This window comes from Ranitomeya imitator, chromosome 1, assembly GCF_032444005.1.
Source record: "Ranitomeya imitator isolate aRanImi1 chromosome 1, aRanImi1.pri, whole genome shotgun sequence".
NCBI classification, from domain to species: domain Eukaryota; kingdom Metazoa; phylum Chordata; class Amphibia; order Anura; family Dendrobatidae; genus Ranitomeya; species Ranitomeya imitator.
Window position 1 is genome coordinate 820371910 of NC_091282.1, and position 15946 is coordinate 820387855.

Sequence of the window (15946 nt, forward strand, 5' to 3'; positions counted from 1 at the left end):
GAGCAACAAATTTTAAGTGTTGTTCCTGAACTGCGAAGCAAAGAAACCTTTAGTGGGAAGGTAAAATAGGAATGTGGAGGTACGCATCCTGGATATCTATAGACGCCAGGAACTCGCCTTTTCCCATGGAGGCGATGACAGAACGAAGCGATTTCATCCGGAACCGTCGCACCCTGATGAACGTGTTCAGCAGTTTTAGGTCCAGTATGGGCCGTACTGTAGCGTCCTTCTTTGGAACCATGAAGGGGTTTGAATAAAAACCTTGAAACCGTTCGCTTTGAGGGACCGGAATAATAAGTCCGTCTTTAGTCAGAGAGCATATAGCTTGGAAGAACTCTGAATCTTTTGCCCTGGGAGGACGAGATAAGAAGTCTATCTTGTATCCGGAGAACACTAAGTCGCGGATCCACTCGTCGTGAACGACCGAGAGCCACGCGGCACTGAAGGAAAGCAGGCGGCCGCCTACTTTGAGGGTGTTCCCCGGATACTACAGGAAGTCATTGTGTGGAAGATCTACCAGTTCTGGAGCCTCTGGATCCCGACTACCTAGGCCTGCCTCTCCATCAAGGGAAAGGTGTATAAGAGGCCTGGGAACCTCTGTCTGCACGTTGTGCTCGGCCGGAACCGGGAGATGTGGAAGTAGAGGACCAGTTTGAGTTTGAACGAGAAAAATCGGGACAGAGCCTGTGGTTGTGGAAGAAATTTACTCTTCCCTCCAGTGGCGTCGGAAATCAATTGGTCAAGCTTTTTGCCAAAAAAAGGCGACCGCTCTGATATGGTAGAGAAGTCAATTACTTTTTTGGAAACAGAATCCGCATGCCAGTCCCTGAGCCATAAGGACCTCCGAATGGTGATGGAGTTTGCTGCTGCTTGAGAAGCGCAGTTAGCGGCATCCAGGGACGCGGTCACTACGAAATCTCCAACTCTGGCTATCTGAGTAGCGAGGTCTGCTATCCAGGGGGAAGATTGGTATCCAGCACCGCTGAAGACAAGACCTCAGCCCAGTGGGTCATAGCCTTAACCACCCACGTAGCAGACAAAGATGGGATGAGTGCGGCTGCTGAGGCTTCAAAGGCTGAATGCGCTATATTGTCGATCTGACGATTTATTAGCCAGGCGCGAACGGGGGAGACTGCGACCAATCTTTTCTTGGATTCTGGGCAAAGGAATATTTTGACTCCATGGGCTTCTGCCCTGAGAATCGTTTATCTGGACGGATCTTGTGAGAATCAACGATTTCCTTAAATTCGGGATGAGTGGCGAACACTCTGAGCTCGCTTGGTCCTCTTAAAGGACACGGCATGATCCATTTTAGATAGAGCTTCCTCCTCAAGCTTCAAAGCCTTATTCACAGACTCAATGAGAGAGTCGAGAGTCTCCTGATCGTGATGAAATTCCTGATCTAGGGACGTATCAGAATCGTCCTCTGAAACAGGTTCTCTACTAGCCCCAATGGAAGGGGAGCGAGAAATGGAGCTCTCAGGACCCGAATCCCAGTGATGAACTAAGTATATGGCATGAGTCCTGTTCCTGGAAGAGCGAGAGCTCCTTGGCAAGGTACGACCCCTGGCGTACAAGGGGTTCTGATCATCGGATGTGTCGTTCGAAATAGTGCCCTGGTTAGAAGAGGGGTCTAGGAACGATTCTAACGCTTTTGCCAGGGATGCCATAGACCAGGTAAGAGAGGTAGCCCACTCAGGGGGACTAGGCTCACTGGGTTCGGTATCAGTAACAGGTGGCTCCTGAGCAGTCACCGGTTCACAAGCTATGCGTAATGCAGTATTGTGACCCCAGGGTAATGACACCTTACGAGCGGTACATGCCGCAAAGAACATAGTGTGGGTTTTCCCAGACTTTTTGTGAGGCTTTGATTGAGGCATAGCATAGCCTTGAGGAGAGCGCTTACTAACAGGGGAAGGGTTAAGCCATGTTTCTGCAGCTTACCCAGGTCCTGTGTCTTGAGTCCCCAGGAGAGGTCCATAGTGTATGCACAGAAAACGCTAGTCCTGAAGGCTGTGATTCAAAAGGCTGGAGCAGCGCTGCAGCATCAGACCTGTGGGTGTACCAAGATAGCTGCCAAGATCAGGAAGTGAGAGCGCTTCTCAGGGAACGAGAAGCGCCAGAAAGAGTGGGCAGCAGTAACTGCCGGTGGGCGTGGCCAAAACTCCAGCCTGTATGAAGGGAAAGCCGGGGGCTAAATTTTAAACCTGTGGTTGCGGCCTGCAGCGCCGCGACAGCTATTAGCGCCATTCTTAAGCCACACTCCCTGAATGAATTGCCGCACTGCGGACCACCCACGGACCCGGGCCTTAAGGTGCGGACCTCCCATATCCCAGAGACCAGGACCCCCTCCCCAGCGTACTCACGGTAGATGCGGTGGGCCGGTGCTCAATCCACCGTCGCCATAGTCAGGGAGGGGGTGGAGAGCTTCTGCCGCCTTGCGTCATCCGCTATATCAGTGGTGCTGCAGAGGGGGGCTGCACGGACGCCATACATATTATGTTCGGCTATGCACCTGGCTCCAGGAGAGGTAGATGGAGGGCTACTCCATGTGGTCGCTTGCTATGGAGGGGGGAGATCGGAACGCGAAGGAACCGTCGCCCGTGAGGTGAGCTCAGGGCTGGCATCCAACGTTGCAGGAAAGGATACGGGAGGAACGCTCCACGTACTTGCCTGTTGATGGTTCGGGGGAGATCGGAACCTAGAAAGGATCCGTCGTCCCCATTCGCTCCGTTAAGGGAAAAATAGAATAAAAAACAGGATTTTTGGTTGCTTACCGTAAAATCTGTTTCTTGAAGCCTCCATTGGGGGACACAGGAACCATGGGTGTATGCTGCTGCCACTAGGAGGCTGACACTTATGCAAATAAAAAAAAAGTTAGCTCCTCCTCTGCAGTGTACACCCCACCGACTGGCATTATACACTTCAGTTAGTGAGAAAGCAGTAGGAGAAAAGAACAAGGTTGAAAAACCATAACCACAAACTTGAGAACTGTAAACGTGAGAACAGTCATAAAACAGATAACAGAAACATTGGGAGGGAGCCGTGTCCCCCAATGGAGGCTTCAAGAAACAGATTTTACGGTAAGCAACCAAAAATCCTGTTTTCTTTATCGCCTCTCATTGGGGGACACAGGAACCATGGGACGTCCCAAAGCAGTCCCACGGGTGGGAAAACAGACTTCCATCAGGTCAGAGGACTCACCACTGCCGCCTGCAGGATCCTTCTGCCTAGGCTGGCGTCCGCCGATGCGTAGGTATGGACCTTGTAAAATTTGGCGAACGTGTGGATGGAAGACCAAGTTGCCGCTTTGCAAAGCTGTAGGGCGGAAGCCCTGTGGTGCACCGCCCAGGAGGCGCCGACTGCCCGGGTAGAGTGAGCCTTAATCCCAGGAGGGGGCACTCTGTTCTTGACCCGGTAAGCCTCCAAAATTGCCATTCTGATCCAGCGAGCAATAGTCGCTTTAGAAGCCGGTTGGCCTCTGCGCGTGCCATCAGGAATGACGAAAAAGGAATCCGTCTTCCGGAAAGCGGACGTTCTGTCCAGATAGATCCTCACTGCCCTGACATGGTCCAGCTTGTTCAACGATCGCTCCAGAGGATGAGTCGGAGCTGGGCAAAAGGAAGGTAGGACGATGTCCTCGTTGAGGTGGAAGGTGGAAACCACCTTAAGAAGAAAGGAAGGTGGGGGCCGGAAGACCACCTTGTCCTGGTGAATGACCAAAAACGGAGGACGGCAAGACAGGGCCGCCAGCTCGGAAACGCGGCGAATGGACGTGATGGCCACCAGAAAGGCCACCTTCCAAGATAAAACTGATAGAGGAATCTCCCTAAGAGGTTCAAAGGGAGAAACCCTCAGAACGTCCAGTATCAGGTTTAAGTCCCATGCCTCCACAGGGGCCCTGTATGGCGGGACGGCGTGGGCTACCCCTTGAAAGAAGGTCTTAACCTGTGGCCGGGAGGCCAAGGTCTTCTGAAAGAGGATGGAAAGCGCAGAGACCTGACCTTTCAGGGAGCTAAGGGCCAGGCCCGAATCCAGTCCTGCCTGAAGAAAGGCCAAAAGAGAAGGCAGGGAAAAAACCATAGGCGGAACGCGGTTGGACTCGCACCAACGGAAGTAAGCCTTCCAGGTGCGGTAGTAGATCCTGGAAGACGAAGGCTTCCGAGCCTGAATCATGGTGTGAATCACCCGGTCCGAAAGGCCGGACGCTCTCAGAACCGCGGTCTCAACAGCCACGCCGTTAAACTGAGCGACCGAGAATTCGGGTGGCAGATCGGACCCTGGGACAGCAGATCGGGCATGTCTGGAAGGCGCCAGGGAGCGTCCGCGAGAAGATTGACGAGCTCCGCGAACCAAACTCTCCTGGGCCAATCCGGGGCGATCAGGATGACCGGCACCCCTTCCGCTTTGATCTTCTTCAACAGTTTGGGAAGTAACGGAAGGGGTGGGAACAGGTAGGGCAGCTCGAACTGTGACCAAGGAATGGCCAGAGCATCGACGCCCACTGCGAGAGGATCGCGTGACCTGGAGACGAATTGCGGAACCTTCCTGTTGATTCGAGACGCCGTGAGATCCACATCCGGAGTTCCCCATCGAAGACAAATCTGATGGAAGACCTCCGGATGCAGGGACCATTCCCCTGCTGCGAGGCCCTCGCGGCTGAGGAAGTCGGCGGCCCAGTTTTCTACGCCGGGGATATGCACCGCGGATATCACCGAAACCGTTGCCTCTGCCCAAAGGAGGATCTTGGATACCTCGGCAAGGGCCAAGGAGCTCCGAGTCCCCCCCTGATGGTTGACATATGCCACAGCCGTGGCGTTGTCCGTCTGGATCCGGACTGGAAGGCCCCTGAGGATCCTTTCCCAATGGCGGAGGGACAGAAAGATGGCCCGAATTTCGAGGACGTTGATCGGCAGCGCAGACTCCTGCGGCGACCAACGGCCCTGAACCGTCAGGTGACGAAAAACTGCACCCCAGCCGATCAGGCTGGCATCCGTTGTCACCACCTGCCAGTGAACCGGAAGGAAGGACCTGCCCTGGGAGATGAGAGGAGGAGACGTCAGCCACCAGATGAGAGACCGCTTGACCCGAAAGGGGAGTCTGATCGGCCGATCCAGGGAGAAGACCGACCTGTCCCACTGAGACAGAATGGCTTGCTGAAGGGGTCGAGAATGGAATTGGGCGAAGGGAATCGCTTCCAAGGTAGCTACCATCCTCCCCAGAACCTTCATGGCCGATCGGAGGGAGGGAGGCCGAGGACCCTGGAGCAAGAGTATGTCCCGACAAAGGGTGGATCTCTTGTCCTTGGGAAGGAAGACTCTGGACTGACGAGTGTCGAAGAGCATGCCCAGAAAGATGATGCGCTGAGAAGGAATAAGGCAGGACTTCTTCCGGTTGACCAGCCATCCGAAACGGGATAAGGTGTTGAGAACAATGGACAAGCTTTCGTGGGCCTGAGCAAAGGACGGAGCCTTGATGAGGATGTCGTCGAGGTATGGAAACAGGACCAAGCCTCTGACTCTCAAAATGGCCATCAGCGCCGCCATGATTTTCGTGAACACCCTTGGCGCGGTTGCGAGGCCGAACGGCAGGGCGACGAACTGAAAATGATCTTGTTGCACTGCGAAGCGCAGGAAACGGTGATGTCCGGGAAATATTGGAACATGTAGGTAGGCGTCCTGGATATCTATAGAGCATAGAAATTCCAGAGCCTCCATGGAAGCAATTACCGAACGAAGGGATTCCATCCTGAAGTGTCTCAGGCGAACCCTCCTGTTCAGCAATTTGAGGTCCAGAATGGGACGAACCTTGCCGTCTTTTTTCGGTACCACAAAGAGGTTCGAGTAGAAACCCGTGTACCATTCCTTTTCTGGTACGGGAACGATTACCCCGGACTTTAGCAGAGAAGCAATGGCTGCGAAGAAGCCCGGAACCAAAGCGGGATCTTTTGGAGGACGACATTGGAAAAACCGATCTCTGGGTCGGGAGGCGAACTCTATTTTGTATCCCGAGGATACAACTTCCCTGACCCATGCATCCTCTACTGCGGAAATCCAGACGTCCCTGAAACGGAGAAGACGGCCCCCCAACCTGGGAGTTGGGCTGGAGTCTTGCCGAGAGTCATGCGGAAGTGGATCTTCCAGTCCCAGGCCTGGACGATCTACCCTGGGAATAGCGAGGACGCCAGGACGGAGTGGGCCTGAAGGACACCGCCTTCTTCTCTTGACGTGCCTGTGGCCTCTGTTGCTGCTGGGAAAAGGAGTTTGATGCAGCGAAGCGACGAAAAGGCCGAAACGAGCGAAACTGCCATCTAGGAGGAGGGCGACGAGGTTTAGCCTGGGGGAGAAGGGAACTTGTGCCCCCAGTGGCGTCCTTAATGATCTGGTCCAGCTGGGAACCAAAGAGACGAGAGCGCAGACTAGTGAGGGACTTTTTGGAGGACAAGTCCGCCTGCCAGGCCTTGAGCCAAACGGTCCGGCGAATGGCAACGGCATTGCTGGAAGCCTGAGCCGCACAAGAGGCGACATCCAGGGAGGCGGAAACCAGATATTCACCAGCGTGGGAAATCTGGTTGGCAAGTTCCGCTAATTGCGCGGGAGGAGCCCCATCCAGGATACCTCGCCGTAGATCCTTGGCCCATTTTGAGATGGATTTTGAAGCCCAAGTGGAAGCAAAGGCTGGGCATAGCGCTGCCGAAGCCGCTTCAAAGGCAGATTTCGCGAAGGATTCTATAACTCTGTCATTAGAATCCTTCAGAGACGCTCCGCCGGACAGCGGAAGCACCGTGTTGGTGGACAGCCTGGAAACAGGGGGATCCACCGAGGGAGAGACCGTCCAATTGGCGGTAAGTTCTGGTGAAAAAGGATATAGCACCCCCAGGCGCTTTCCCCTCTGAAAACGTCTGGTCGGATTCTCTCTCTCTCTGGCCAGGATTTCCTCGAATTCAGGATGAGGAGCGAAAAATTTTGAAGGTGGTTTGGCCCGTCTAAACGAAACCGCCTGATCTGCGGGTTCCGTAGAGGGATCCTTAATGCCACAGGTTTGGTTTATAGCCCGAATGAGGTTCTGGACCGACTCACTCATGGTGGCGATTTGGCTAGGGTCCAGCTCCGAAATCTCCTCTGAGGGCGCATCAGATAAAGCCTCGCCTGACTCAGGGGAGGAGGATCGGTGCGACACCAACCGCGGGGGAGGGCCGGGCGGCGAAATGGAACGCGAAGAGGACTCAGACCGACGTTCCTGTCTGGACCTTTTGCAGCTTGGCAAGGAGGTCTCGGGTGGCGGTTCCTGCGACCCGCTGGCCACGGCAGGGGTCTGCAGGGGTAACCGATCCAGCGCGGACACCAAGGTTTGAGATACCCGTGTCAAATCGGCCACCGATTGTGACAGAGAGGCGGCCCAGCCTGGGATGGGGGGATCACTCTCGGGCGGAACAGTCGGGGGATCCTGGGCGGTGGGAACAATCGGGTTGCTGCAGGACTGACACAGCGGAGAGGACTGACCTGAGGGAAGTTTGCTGTTACAGGACGAACATGCAAAGTACGCGACTAAGGCAGAAGATGAAGAGGTAGGGGGGCGAGAGCGGCCCCCTTTAGAAGACATTTTGAGAGATCCCTGAAGATGTCAGTGGGTTAGGGGACAGTGGGGCAGAGAAGGGTGTCAGTCTGCAGTGCAGCTACTCACGGACCCGGTCCTGGAAGATGTCCCACTTGTCAGCAGAGAACTCCTGTCCCGAGGGGCCGTTCTGTGCAGATCGCTGAGCAGAAAAAAACACGTGCGGGGCTGAGCTGGTGCTGCTGCTGCTGCGGAGTGCACACCAGAAGAGTGACTCATTCCCTAGAGGAAGTGGGAGGAGCCAGCCACGGAGGCGCCGGTGGGCAGGACAAAATATGTCGGGCGGGAAAAAAGCCCGCCCGCAGACCGGAAGAGAGGGAGCGCGCAAACCGGAAGTAGGCCCCGGAAGAAGCCGGGGCCTAAAGTAGGAGCCGGCGGCCGAGGAGGATAACCGCGGCGCCGGAAAGATGCGCTGGAAAGGTACGCCGCTAGTAATACAGGCGGCGCAGCAGCCTACCAGGCTGCGCCGCTAGAAAGAAACTGCTGCCGGGAAGCCCCCATGTGGCGCCAGAGCAGCGCGCCGCAGGAAAGGGCCGCAGCGCCGGAGAGCCCCCGGCAAAAGCTGCGGCGCACCGGCTCGACAGGGCCGCAGCGCCTGTGTGCCCCCTGGAAAACCGCGGCGCAGAGGCAGTGCGCCGCGGGGAGAAAATGTGGCCCCTACCGGAAGACTGGATCGCGGAGCCCACACTGTGCAAGCCCAGGTCGTGCTGCGGGAATCTGTGCAAGCAGCGACCCGGGATACGGGAGCCCCTAGTAAGACCCCCAGGAAGCTCTGGGAAGAGATGGGGGGGGGGGGGGGGGGAACGCGGCGCCGGATACTTACCTCAAACATCCTACGCCGGTACTAACCTTAAAAGGGGGGTGAGATGTCCAGGGAGCTGATGGACGTCCTCGTCTCCTCCAACCGACAGGCTCTGGTGGGCGAGTGGGTGGGGGACGGAGCCAGGACCGGACTTCAAAGCACGCTGGTGTGCTAGGATCTTGGTCCTGGAGAAGGATCTATGAGGATACGGGGTGGCAGTACACACCGTACTCATAGTCCATAATGTGGGACTACAGGTGTGACTGCTCACCCTGTATCCCATTCGGAAACCTGAAAGGAAAAATGACGCACATTGCGGTAGATAAGGGTCTAATGAAAGACCCGTGTCCACCTCCTACTGACACTAAGGTAAACTGAAGTGTATAATGCCAGTCGGTGGGGTGTACACTGCAGAGGAGGAGCTAACTTTTTTTTTATTTGCATAAATGTCAGCCTCCTAGTGGCAGCAGCATACACCCATGGTTCCTGTGTCCCCCAATGAGAGGCGATAAAGAAAGTAAAACATTAAAATAAAAACGGTGGGGTCTGAAAGCAGACCCAAGTGCCTCCTACAGACACTAAGCAAGAACTGGTTCACTTGGAGCCAGCAGGAGGGTATATACTGCAGGGGAGGAGCTATTCTTTCTGTATTACTAATATCCTCATAGTGGAAGCAGCATAACACCCATGGCCCATGGTCCTGTGTCCCCCAATGAGGCGTAGGAGAAAATGCTGTAAGAAGCGATCAATAAGTCACATCTATCTCAAAATGGTAATAAAAATGTTGTCTCATCTCGCAAAAAATAAGTTATACAGTTCCATTGGACGAAAAATAATGTTATGGGTCTCAGAAAATGGCAACATAACGCCCACATTTTTTTTCAAACTTCCGATTTTTTTAATTATTTTAGTGGTGAAAAAAAAATCTGGACACGTTTGGCATCATCATAATCGTATTGATGAGGAGAATCATATTGCATGGTCATTTTTACCACAAAATATACACCATAAAAACAAATGTTGGAATTGTGTTTTATTTCACACAAATTCACAGCATTTGAATTGTTTTTCCCCCATTTTTACGTACACTATGTCATTTGAATCATTTGGTCATTTGAATGGTATAAGTTGCATGGTGTGGGTCAGATCTGACTTCAGTCAGATGAGACATAATTTCAAGTGACATATTTTAAGTGTGTCATCTGAAATATACCAGAAATAGTCCAGAAATCGGCCAGACGGTAAGACTAATCACTGTCTTCTAAGTTTACTTGCCTTTCCTTTTCTCCCCTACTCTTTAACCATGCTCTCATTTCCCCCACTGTTTTTCCTCCACTCTAATCCTCACTCTCCTCCACTAACCCCCATACCCTTGCACCCTCAAACCACATAACTATCTCCCCCTCTCTCTTACCCCCCACCTTGCTTCATCTGCAGACCTGCTCTCTTACCTCAGACCTCTACCACCAAAATATAATATAAGCCAATCACTCTCCTTCACCCACCTGTTTCCCTTCCTCTGCTTATTCTCACTGCCGGCGACACATCCCCCATTCCTGCCTCTTTCCTCGCTACTCCCCTGCTTCTCCCCTCTGCAAATCCCTCCACTGGCTCCCAATTCCCCAACGAATCCAGTTCAAACTGCTAACACTGATCTACAAAGCCATCCACAACCTGTCCCCTCCCTATATCTCTGAACTAATCTCCCAATATCTTCCCTCATGTAATCTTCGATGCTCCCAAGACCTCCTACTCTCCTCCACACTTATTCGTTCCTCACACAACCGCCTCCAAGACTTCTCCCGAATATCCCCCATCCTCTGGAATTCCATGCCTCAACACGTCCGACTATCCACCACCCTCGGCTCCTTCAGACGGAACCTGAAAACCCATCTCTTCAAGAAAGCCTACAGCCTGCAATAACCATTCTGCCGCCTCGCCATCGCCAGAGCCGCCGCCTCACCCCTACCTTCTGTCTCTTCCCCACTATCCCATAGAATGTAAGTCCGCAAGGACAGGGTCCTCTCCCCCTGTACCAGTCTGTCACTGTAAATTTGTTTACTGTAAACGATATCTATAGCCCTGTATGTACCCCTTTCTCATGTACAGCACCATGGAATTAATGGTGCTATATAAATAAATAATAATAATAAAAATGAATGCCATTCAAAAGTACAAACTCGTCCTACAAAAAACAAGTCCTCATACGTCTATGTGGACAGAAAAATAAAAAAGTTATGGCTCTGAGAAGAAGGGGAGGGAAAATCAAACGAAAAAATGAAAATGGATTGCGGCGTAAAGTGGTTAAACGGTAAAAATTTAAGTAAATCACTACTGTCAAATTTCTGATTTTTTTTTTTTTTTTATAAATGATAACAAAATATTGACCTAAATTTATTACTACCAAAATGTCCAATGTGTAATGAAAAAAATATCTAAAAAGCACTGGGATCTGTTGAAATATTCCAAAGTTATAGCCACATCAAATAACATGTCAGATTTGACAGATTTAGCCTGGTCACTAAAGGGCTACATCAAGTATTGAATTGGTTTATAAAAGCAATTTAACATTCCAGCAATATTCCGATAGACTTACCATACTCATAAAGCCTGGGTTATTCAGAAGCCCCGCTAGATCTAAGCCTCCAGGAGCACCCATCTGTAGCAGACAGAAAAAAATACATAGCTTTCCAACAAGTGCATAAAATACCAGTCCCCAGCTTCAGAGATAAAGCAGAGGAACTTACTGGACTTGGCATTTCTTTCATCTTCTGTTCAGCAATTTTAAGATTTGCTTTGTAAGTGTCATTGTCTGGGTCCAACTCCAAGGCTCTCTTGTAGAATCCCACCGCTTCAGCATGTTTATTCAAGCTTGATAGAGCCAGTCTGGAGACAAATAAGTACATAGAATAAGCCACACAGGAGAAGAGTGAAGTGTCCATAACCTGACAAGTCTAAATATGGATTGGTACTCTCACGGTAATCATTTGTGGTTTGGGCTACATCACCATTGTACCAACATGGAATGAAGGACATGCTCTGTGATAGATCAGTCGGCACACATGCCCTAGTATTGGCAGTGGTTATTAAATGGTTTTCTATTACACGTTAACTGCATGGGAGGACATCCATTTTATCCAGCTGTCATTCTCTTATAAAGAATTAGCTTCTCTCAGACACCCCAGTCATAGCAAAAAAATGGGGGAAAAAACAAAGCTCTGAACTGTAGCGTGACCAGAAATGAATATCTTTACCATTAAATGGGTATAAATCAAGTTGGTAGAACGCATCACCTACACTGTACTACAGCCAAATTGGTTCAGAGGCAAAAACAGATTAACTCAACTAATTTTGTGGTGCAAATAGGTTTCTAACATTTTCTGATTGGCTCTAATTTTCCAGATCCAGAGCAGGTTGTAATTACTTATGACACCTTTCGTGCAGGTTAATAGAAAAATTGCGTCTTTATTATTTCAGCATCACTATGGCATCGTTAGCAGCTCGTCTATTAAGTCATCTATTTAGTCTATTGAGCCTTCAGTATTCGATCATCCTAGGGTGACCAATAAAAAGACGCCAACTCCGCTCAGATGACGTAATCCTAATAACAGTTGCATTTAATTACATAATTTTATAAATGCTCTATGTAAGTTTTAGGATTTCTTAGCATATGGACATGTTTCTATATGTTTTTTTCAGCTATGCCTCGATATTGCAATGAAGAGGATAGTTTTTGCTACATATGTGGAGAAGTCACTTGACTACCACGATAAGGTAAGCCTATAATATATGTATTTTGGCTGCAGAATAGGAGATCCGGACAAGAGTTGGGCTCCACACATATGCTGCAATAGATGTACATCACATCTTACCCAGTGGTTGCACGGGAAGAGGCAATCTATGCCTTTTGCAGTCCCAATGATCTGGAGAGAGCCAAGCAATCACACAACCAATTACTATTTCTGCATGGCACTCCCCCATTAGGAAAGGATTTTCAAGGAAAATTACGTGGACTTGACAGTACCCAAACATTCCATCTGCAATATGCCCAGTAGCACATACTGTACATAAGAACTGCTGGTTCCAAAAGCACCACAAACATTTTCCACCCAGTCAAGTGAGGAAGAAGAGGGTGCTTGGTCTCATGATGCATCTTCCTCTCACGATACAGACTTTCTGTCTGCAACTTCAACTCAACCACACTTTATAAAACACAAAGTTAACTGAATTGCTCATTAGAGATTTGGATCTGCCCAAGAGTAAGGCTGAGCTCTTAGGCTGTGTGCACACGTTGCTGTTTTTTCGTGGGTTTTTTTCGTGTTTTTTTCCCAATAAAAACGCTATAAAACCGCAAAAAACAAAAAGCATACAATAAGCATCCCATCATTTGGAATGAATTCCGCATGTTTTGTGCACAAGATGCGTTTTTTTCCGCGAAAAAAAAAGGCATCACAGTAAAAACCGCAGCATGTTCATTAATTTTGCGGGTTTTTTTGCGGATTTCCCACTACAAAATGCATTGGGAAATGTCCGGAAAAAAACGCATCAAAAACGCATGCAGATTTCTTGCAGAAAATTTCAGGTTTTTCTCAGGAATTTTCTGTGAGAAATCCTGAACATGTGCACATAGCAGTAGCGTAGCTACCGGGGGGGCAGAGGGGGCCATCGCCCCGGGCCCCGCGCTCTGAGGGGGCCCACCCGGAGCTACGCTACTGTAACTGCATCGGCGCGCGCAGCGCGCCGATGCAGTTACATTCTGCAACAGGGCAGGGAGAATCGATCTCCCTGCTCTGCCGCTATAGGGCCCCCGCCCGTTATCGCAATGTGAGCTGTATCGGCATCAGCTCACCGCATTGATGAGGGAAGGAGCGCTGCGCTCCTTCCCCCATCATCCCCCACACTGACAGCGGGCGCGATGACGTCACCGCCCTGCGCCCGCTGTCAGTGGATGAGCGGGAGCAGGGAGCGCCGCTGGACCAAGGAGGAAGAGATGTGAGTATTGTTTATTTATAGGATCTGCCTATGGGGCGGGGAGAGTGCTGCCTTATATGAATGATCTGCCTAACTGGGGGGGCGGGGGGGGGGGAGGGAGTGCTGCCTTATTTATAGGATCTGCCTATGGGGGGAGTGCTGCCTTATATAAATGATCTGCCTATTTGGGGGGGGGGGGGGGGGGGGAGTGCTGCCTTATTTATAGAATCTGCCTATTTGGGGGGGGAGTGCTGACTTATATAAATGATCTGCCTATTTGGGGGGGGGGGGGGCGCTCTGCCTTATTTATAGGATCTGCCTATTGGAGGGGGGGAGGGGTGCTGCCTTATTTGCAGGATCTGCCTATTGGGGGGGGGGGGGGGGGGCAGTGCTGCCTTATTTACAGGATCTGCCTATTGGGGGGTGTTCTGCCTTATTTACAGGATCTGCCTATTTGGGGGGGGGGGGGGGGGGAGTGCTGCCTTATTTACAAATACAAGATCTGGCTATGGGGGTTGCTGCCTTATATGCATGATCTGCCTATTTGGGGGGGGGGAGTGCTGCCTTATTTGCAGGATCTGCCTATTGGGGGGGGGGGGGGTGCTGCCTTATTTGCAGGATCTGCCTATTGGGGGGGGGATGCAGCCTTACATACAGGATCTGCCTATTGGGGAGGGTGCGGCCTTCTATACAATATCTGCCTCTGGGGGATGCTGCCTTATATACAGGATCTGCCTATGGGGGTGCTGCTTAATACTACAGGGTCTGCCTATGGGGGTACTGTCTTATACTACAGGGTCTGCCTATGGGGTACTATCTTATACTACAGGGTCTGCCGATAGGGGTGCTGTCTTATACTACACGGTCTGCCTATGGGGTGCTGTCTTATACTATATTGAGGACTATCTGGCACAGTATACTATATGGAGGTTATCTATGGGGCCATCACACAGTGAAGGGGCATCATACAGTGTGGGGATTACAGTGAGGGGGCCATCATATAGTGTTGGAGCCATCAAACAGTTTGGAGGCTAATAAGGGGTCAGTATACTGTCTGGGTGGTACTATACAGTTAGGGGGCATTATACTTTGTATAGGGGAGCTGTACAGGGGGGAGACTGAGGACATTATTATTAAATGTAAAGTGGGCACTTATTGTTATAGGGGAACTCAGGTTACTGTGACTATCAAAGGGGCACACAGGGCAATATTACTTTCTAGGGGGCAAAATATGGGCACTAATTTCTAGGGCACTTGCACCCGGCATTACTTTAGAGGGTACAGAGAACCACACAGCAGGTGCAGTAATAGGGAGACATACGGCAGCAGCGGCCCAGTATTGGGGTATCAGGTGCAGTAATAGGGAGACATAAGGCAGCAGCGGCTCAGTATTGGGGTATCAGGTGCAGTAATAGGGACACATACGGCAGCAGCGGCTCAGTATTGGGGTATCAGGTGCAGTAATAGGGAGACATACGGCAGCAGCGGCTCAGTATTGGGGTATCAGGTGCAGTAATAGGGACACATACGGCAGCAGCGGCTCAGTATTGGGGTATCAGGTGCAGTAATATGGACACATATGGCAGCAGCGGCTCAGTATTGGGGTATCAGGTGTAGTAATAGGGACACATACGGTTGAAGCGGCTCAGTATTGGGGTATCAGCAGGATGAAGAGTTTGTGCAGGTTGGGAATAGATGGTGATGGGACTGGAATATTAGAAGTGAAACGTGTCTTTGTTGTATTCTCTGCAGATGAGTCCTGGCTGGAAGAAGTTGTCATGTCGATCTGGGCCAGATGGAAAAGACATGAAAAGTGAACGATTCCATCATAAAGGACTTCGGCAGTAAGACATTATCTGTAACTGTGCTGTGATCTCTTACATGTTCTGTAGGACTGGTATCTACTACTGACCATATGGCGGTAATATCCATGTTGGTCTTTATATAGAGATCATCTTCAATAATAGCACGGTCATCTGCTGAAGTTCTCCTCCACTATTAGGGCGCGTCACCCAGTTATAATCAAAGTTACCTGGTTAGGGGCCCACTCAGAAGCTTCGCCCCCCCTGAACCAAAACCCTAGCTACGCCTCTGGCACATAGCCTTAGGTTCCAGGCTACAGCAGTGGAATCTCCTAGCGGGCAATGTTCCGATTTATTTGGTTTGCAACAGCGATAAAAATCTTGTCCAATACTTCTTCTTGAAGAGTGATCTTGTGGCATGCAATATCATCAACAGTTTAATGGAAGCACTGAAGACAAGTCATAATCCAGAGGAAAGGAGGCTTTTCATCGATTTGTCAAAAACAAGACTAAAAGCCATATTACGGCATAATTGCAATGTGCTACATTCAATTACAGTTGGTTATGCACTCCACATGAAAAAAACCTATTACAATATGTAAGAGCTGCTGAGGTGCCTTAACTATGACCAACATTTGGGGCAACATAAAGGTGGTTGCCCTCATACTTGGTCTCCAAGGTGGATACACAAAGTACTGCTGCTTTCTGTGTGAGAAGGATAGTCGTGCAAAATAATATCACTACAATAAAAGACTGA

At 50.7% G+C, this 15946-nt stretch overlaps 1 protein-coding gene across 3 annotated transcripts in view; it reads right to left on the minus strand.

Annotated features, from left to right (window-relative positions):
• The window catches only part of SGTA (small glutamine rich tetratricopeptide repeat co-chaperone alpha), a 103842-nt gene that overhangs the window by 52215 nt on the left and 35681 nt on the right, over positions 1-15946 (minus strand). For all 3 annotated transcript variants that reach the window (XM_069740211.1, XM_069740228.1, XM_069740218.1), the window contains exons 7-8: positions 11164-11302; positions 11013-11075 (exon numbers count right to left, since the gene is read on the minus strand). In XM_069740211.1, the coding sequence (XP_069596312.1) occupies positions 11013-11075; positions 11164-11302 (202 nt within the window). The remainder of the gene's footprint in view (positions 1-11012; positions 11076-11163; positions 11303-15946) is intronic.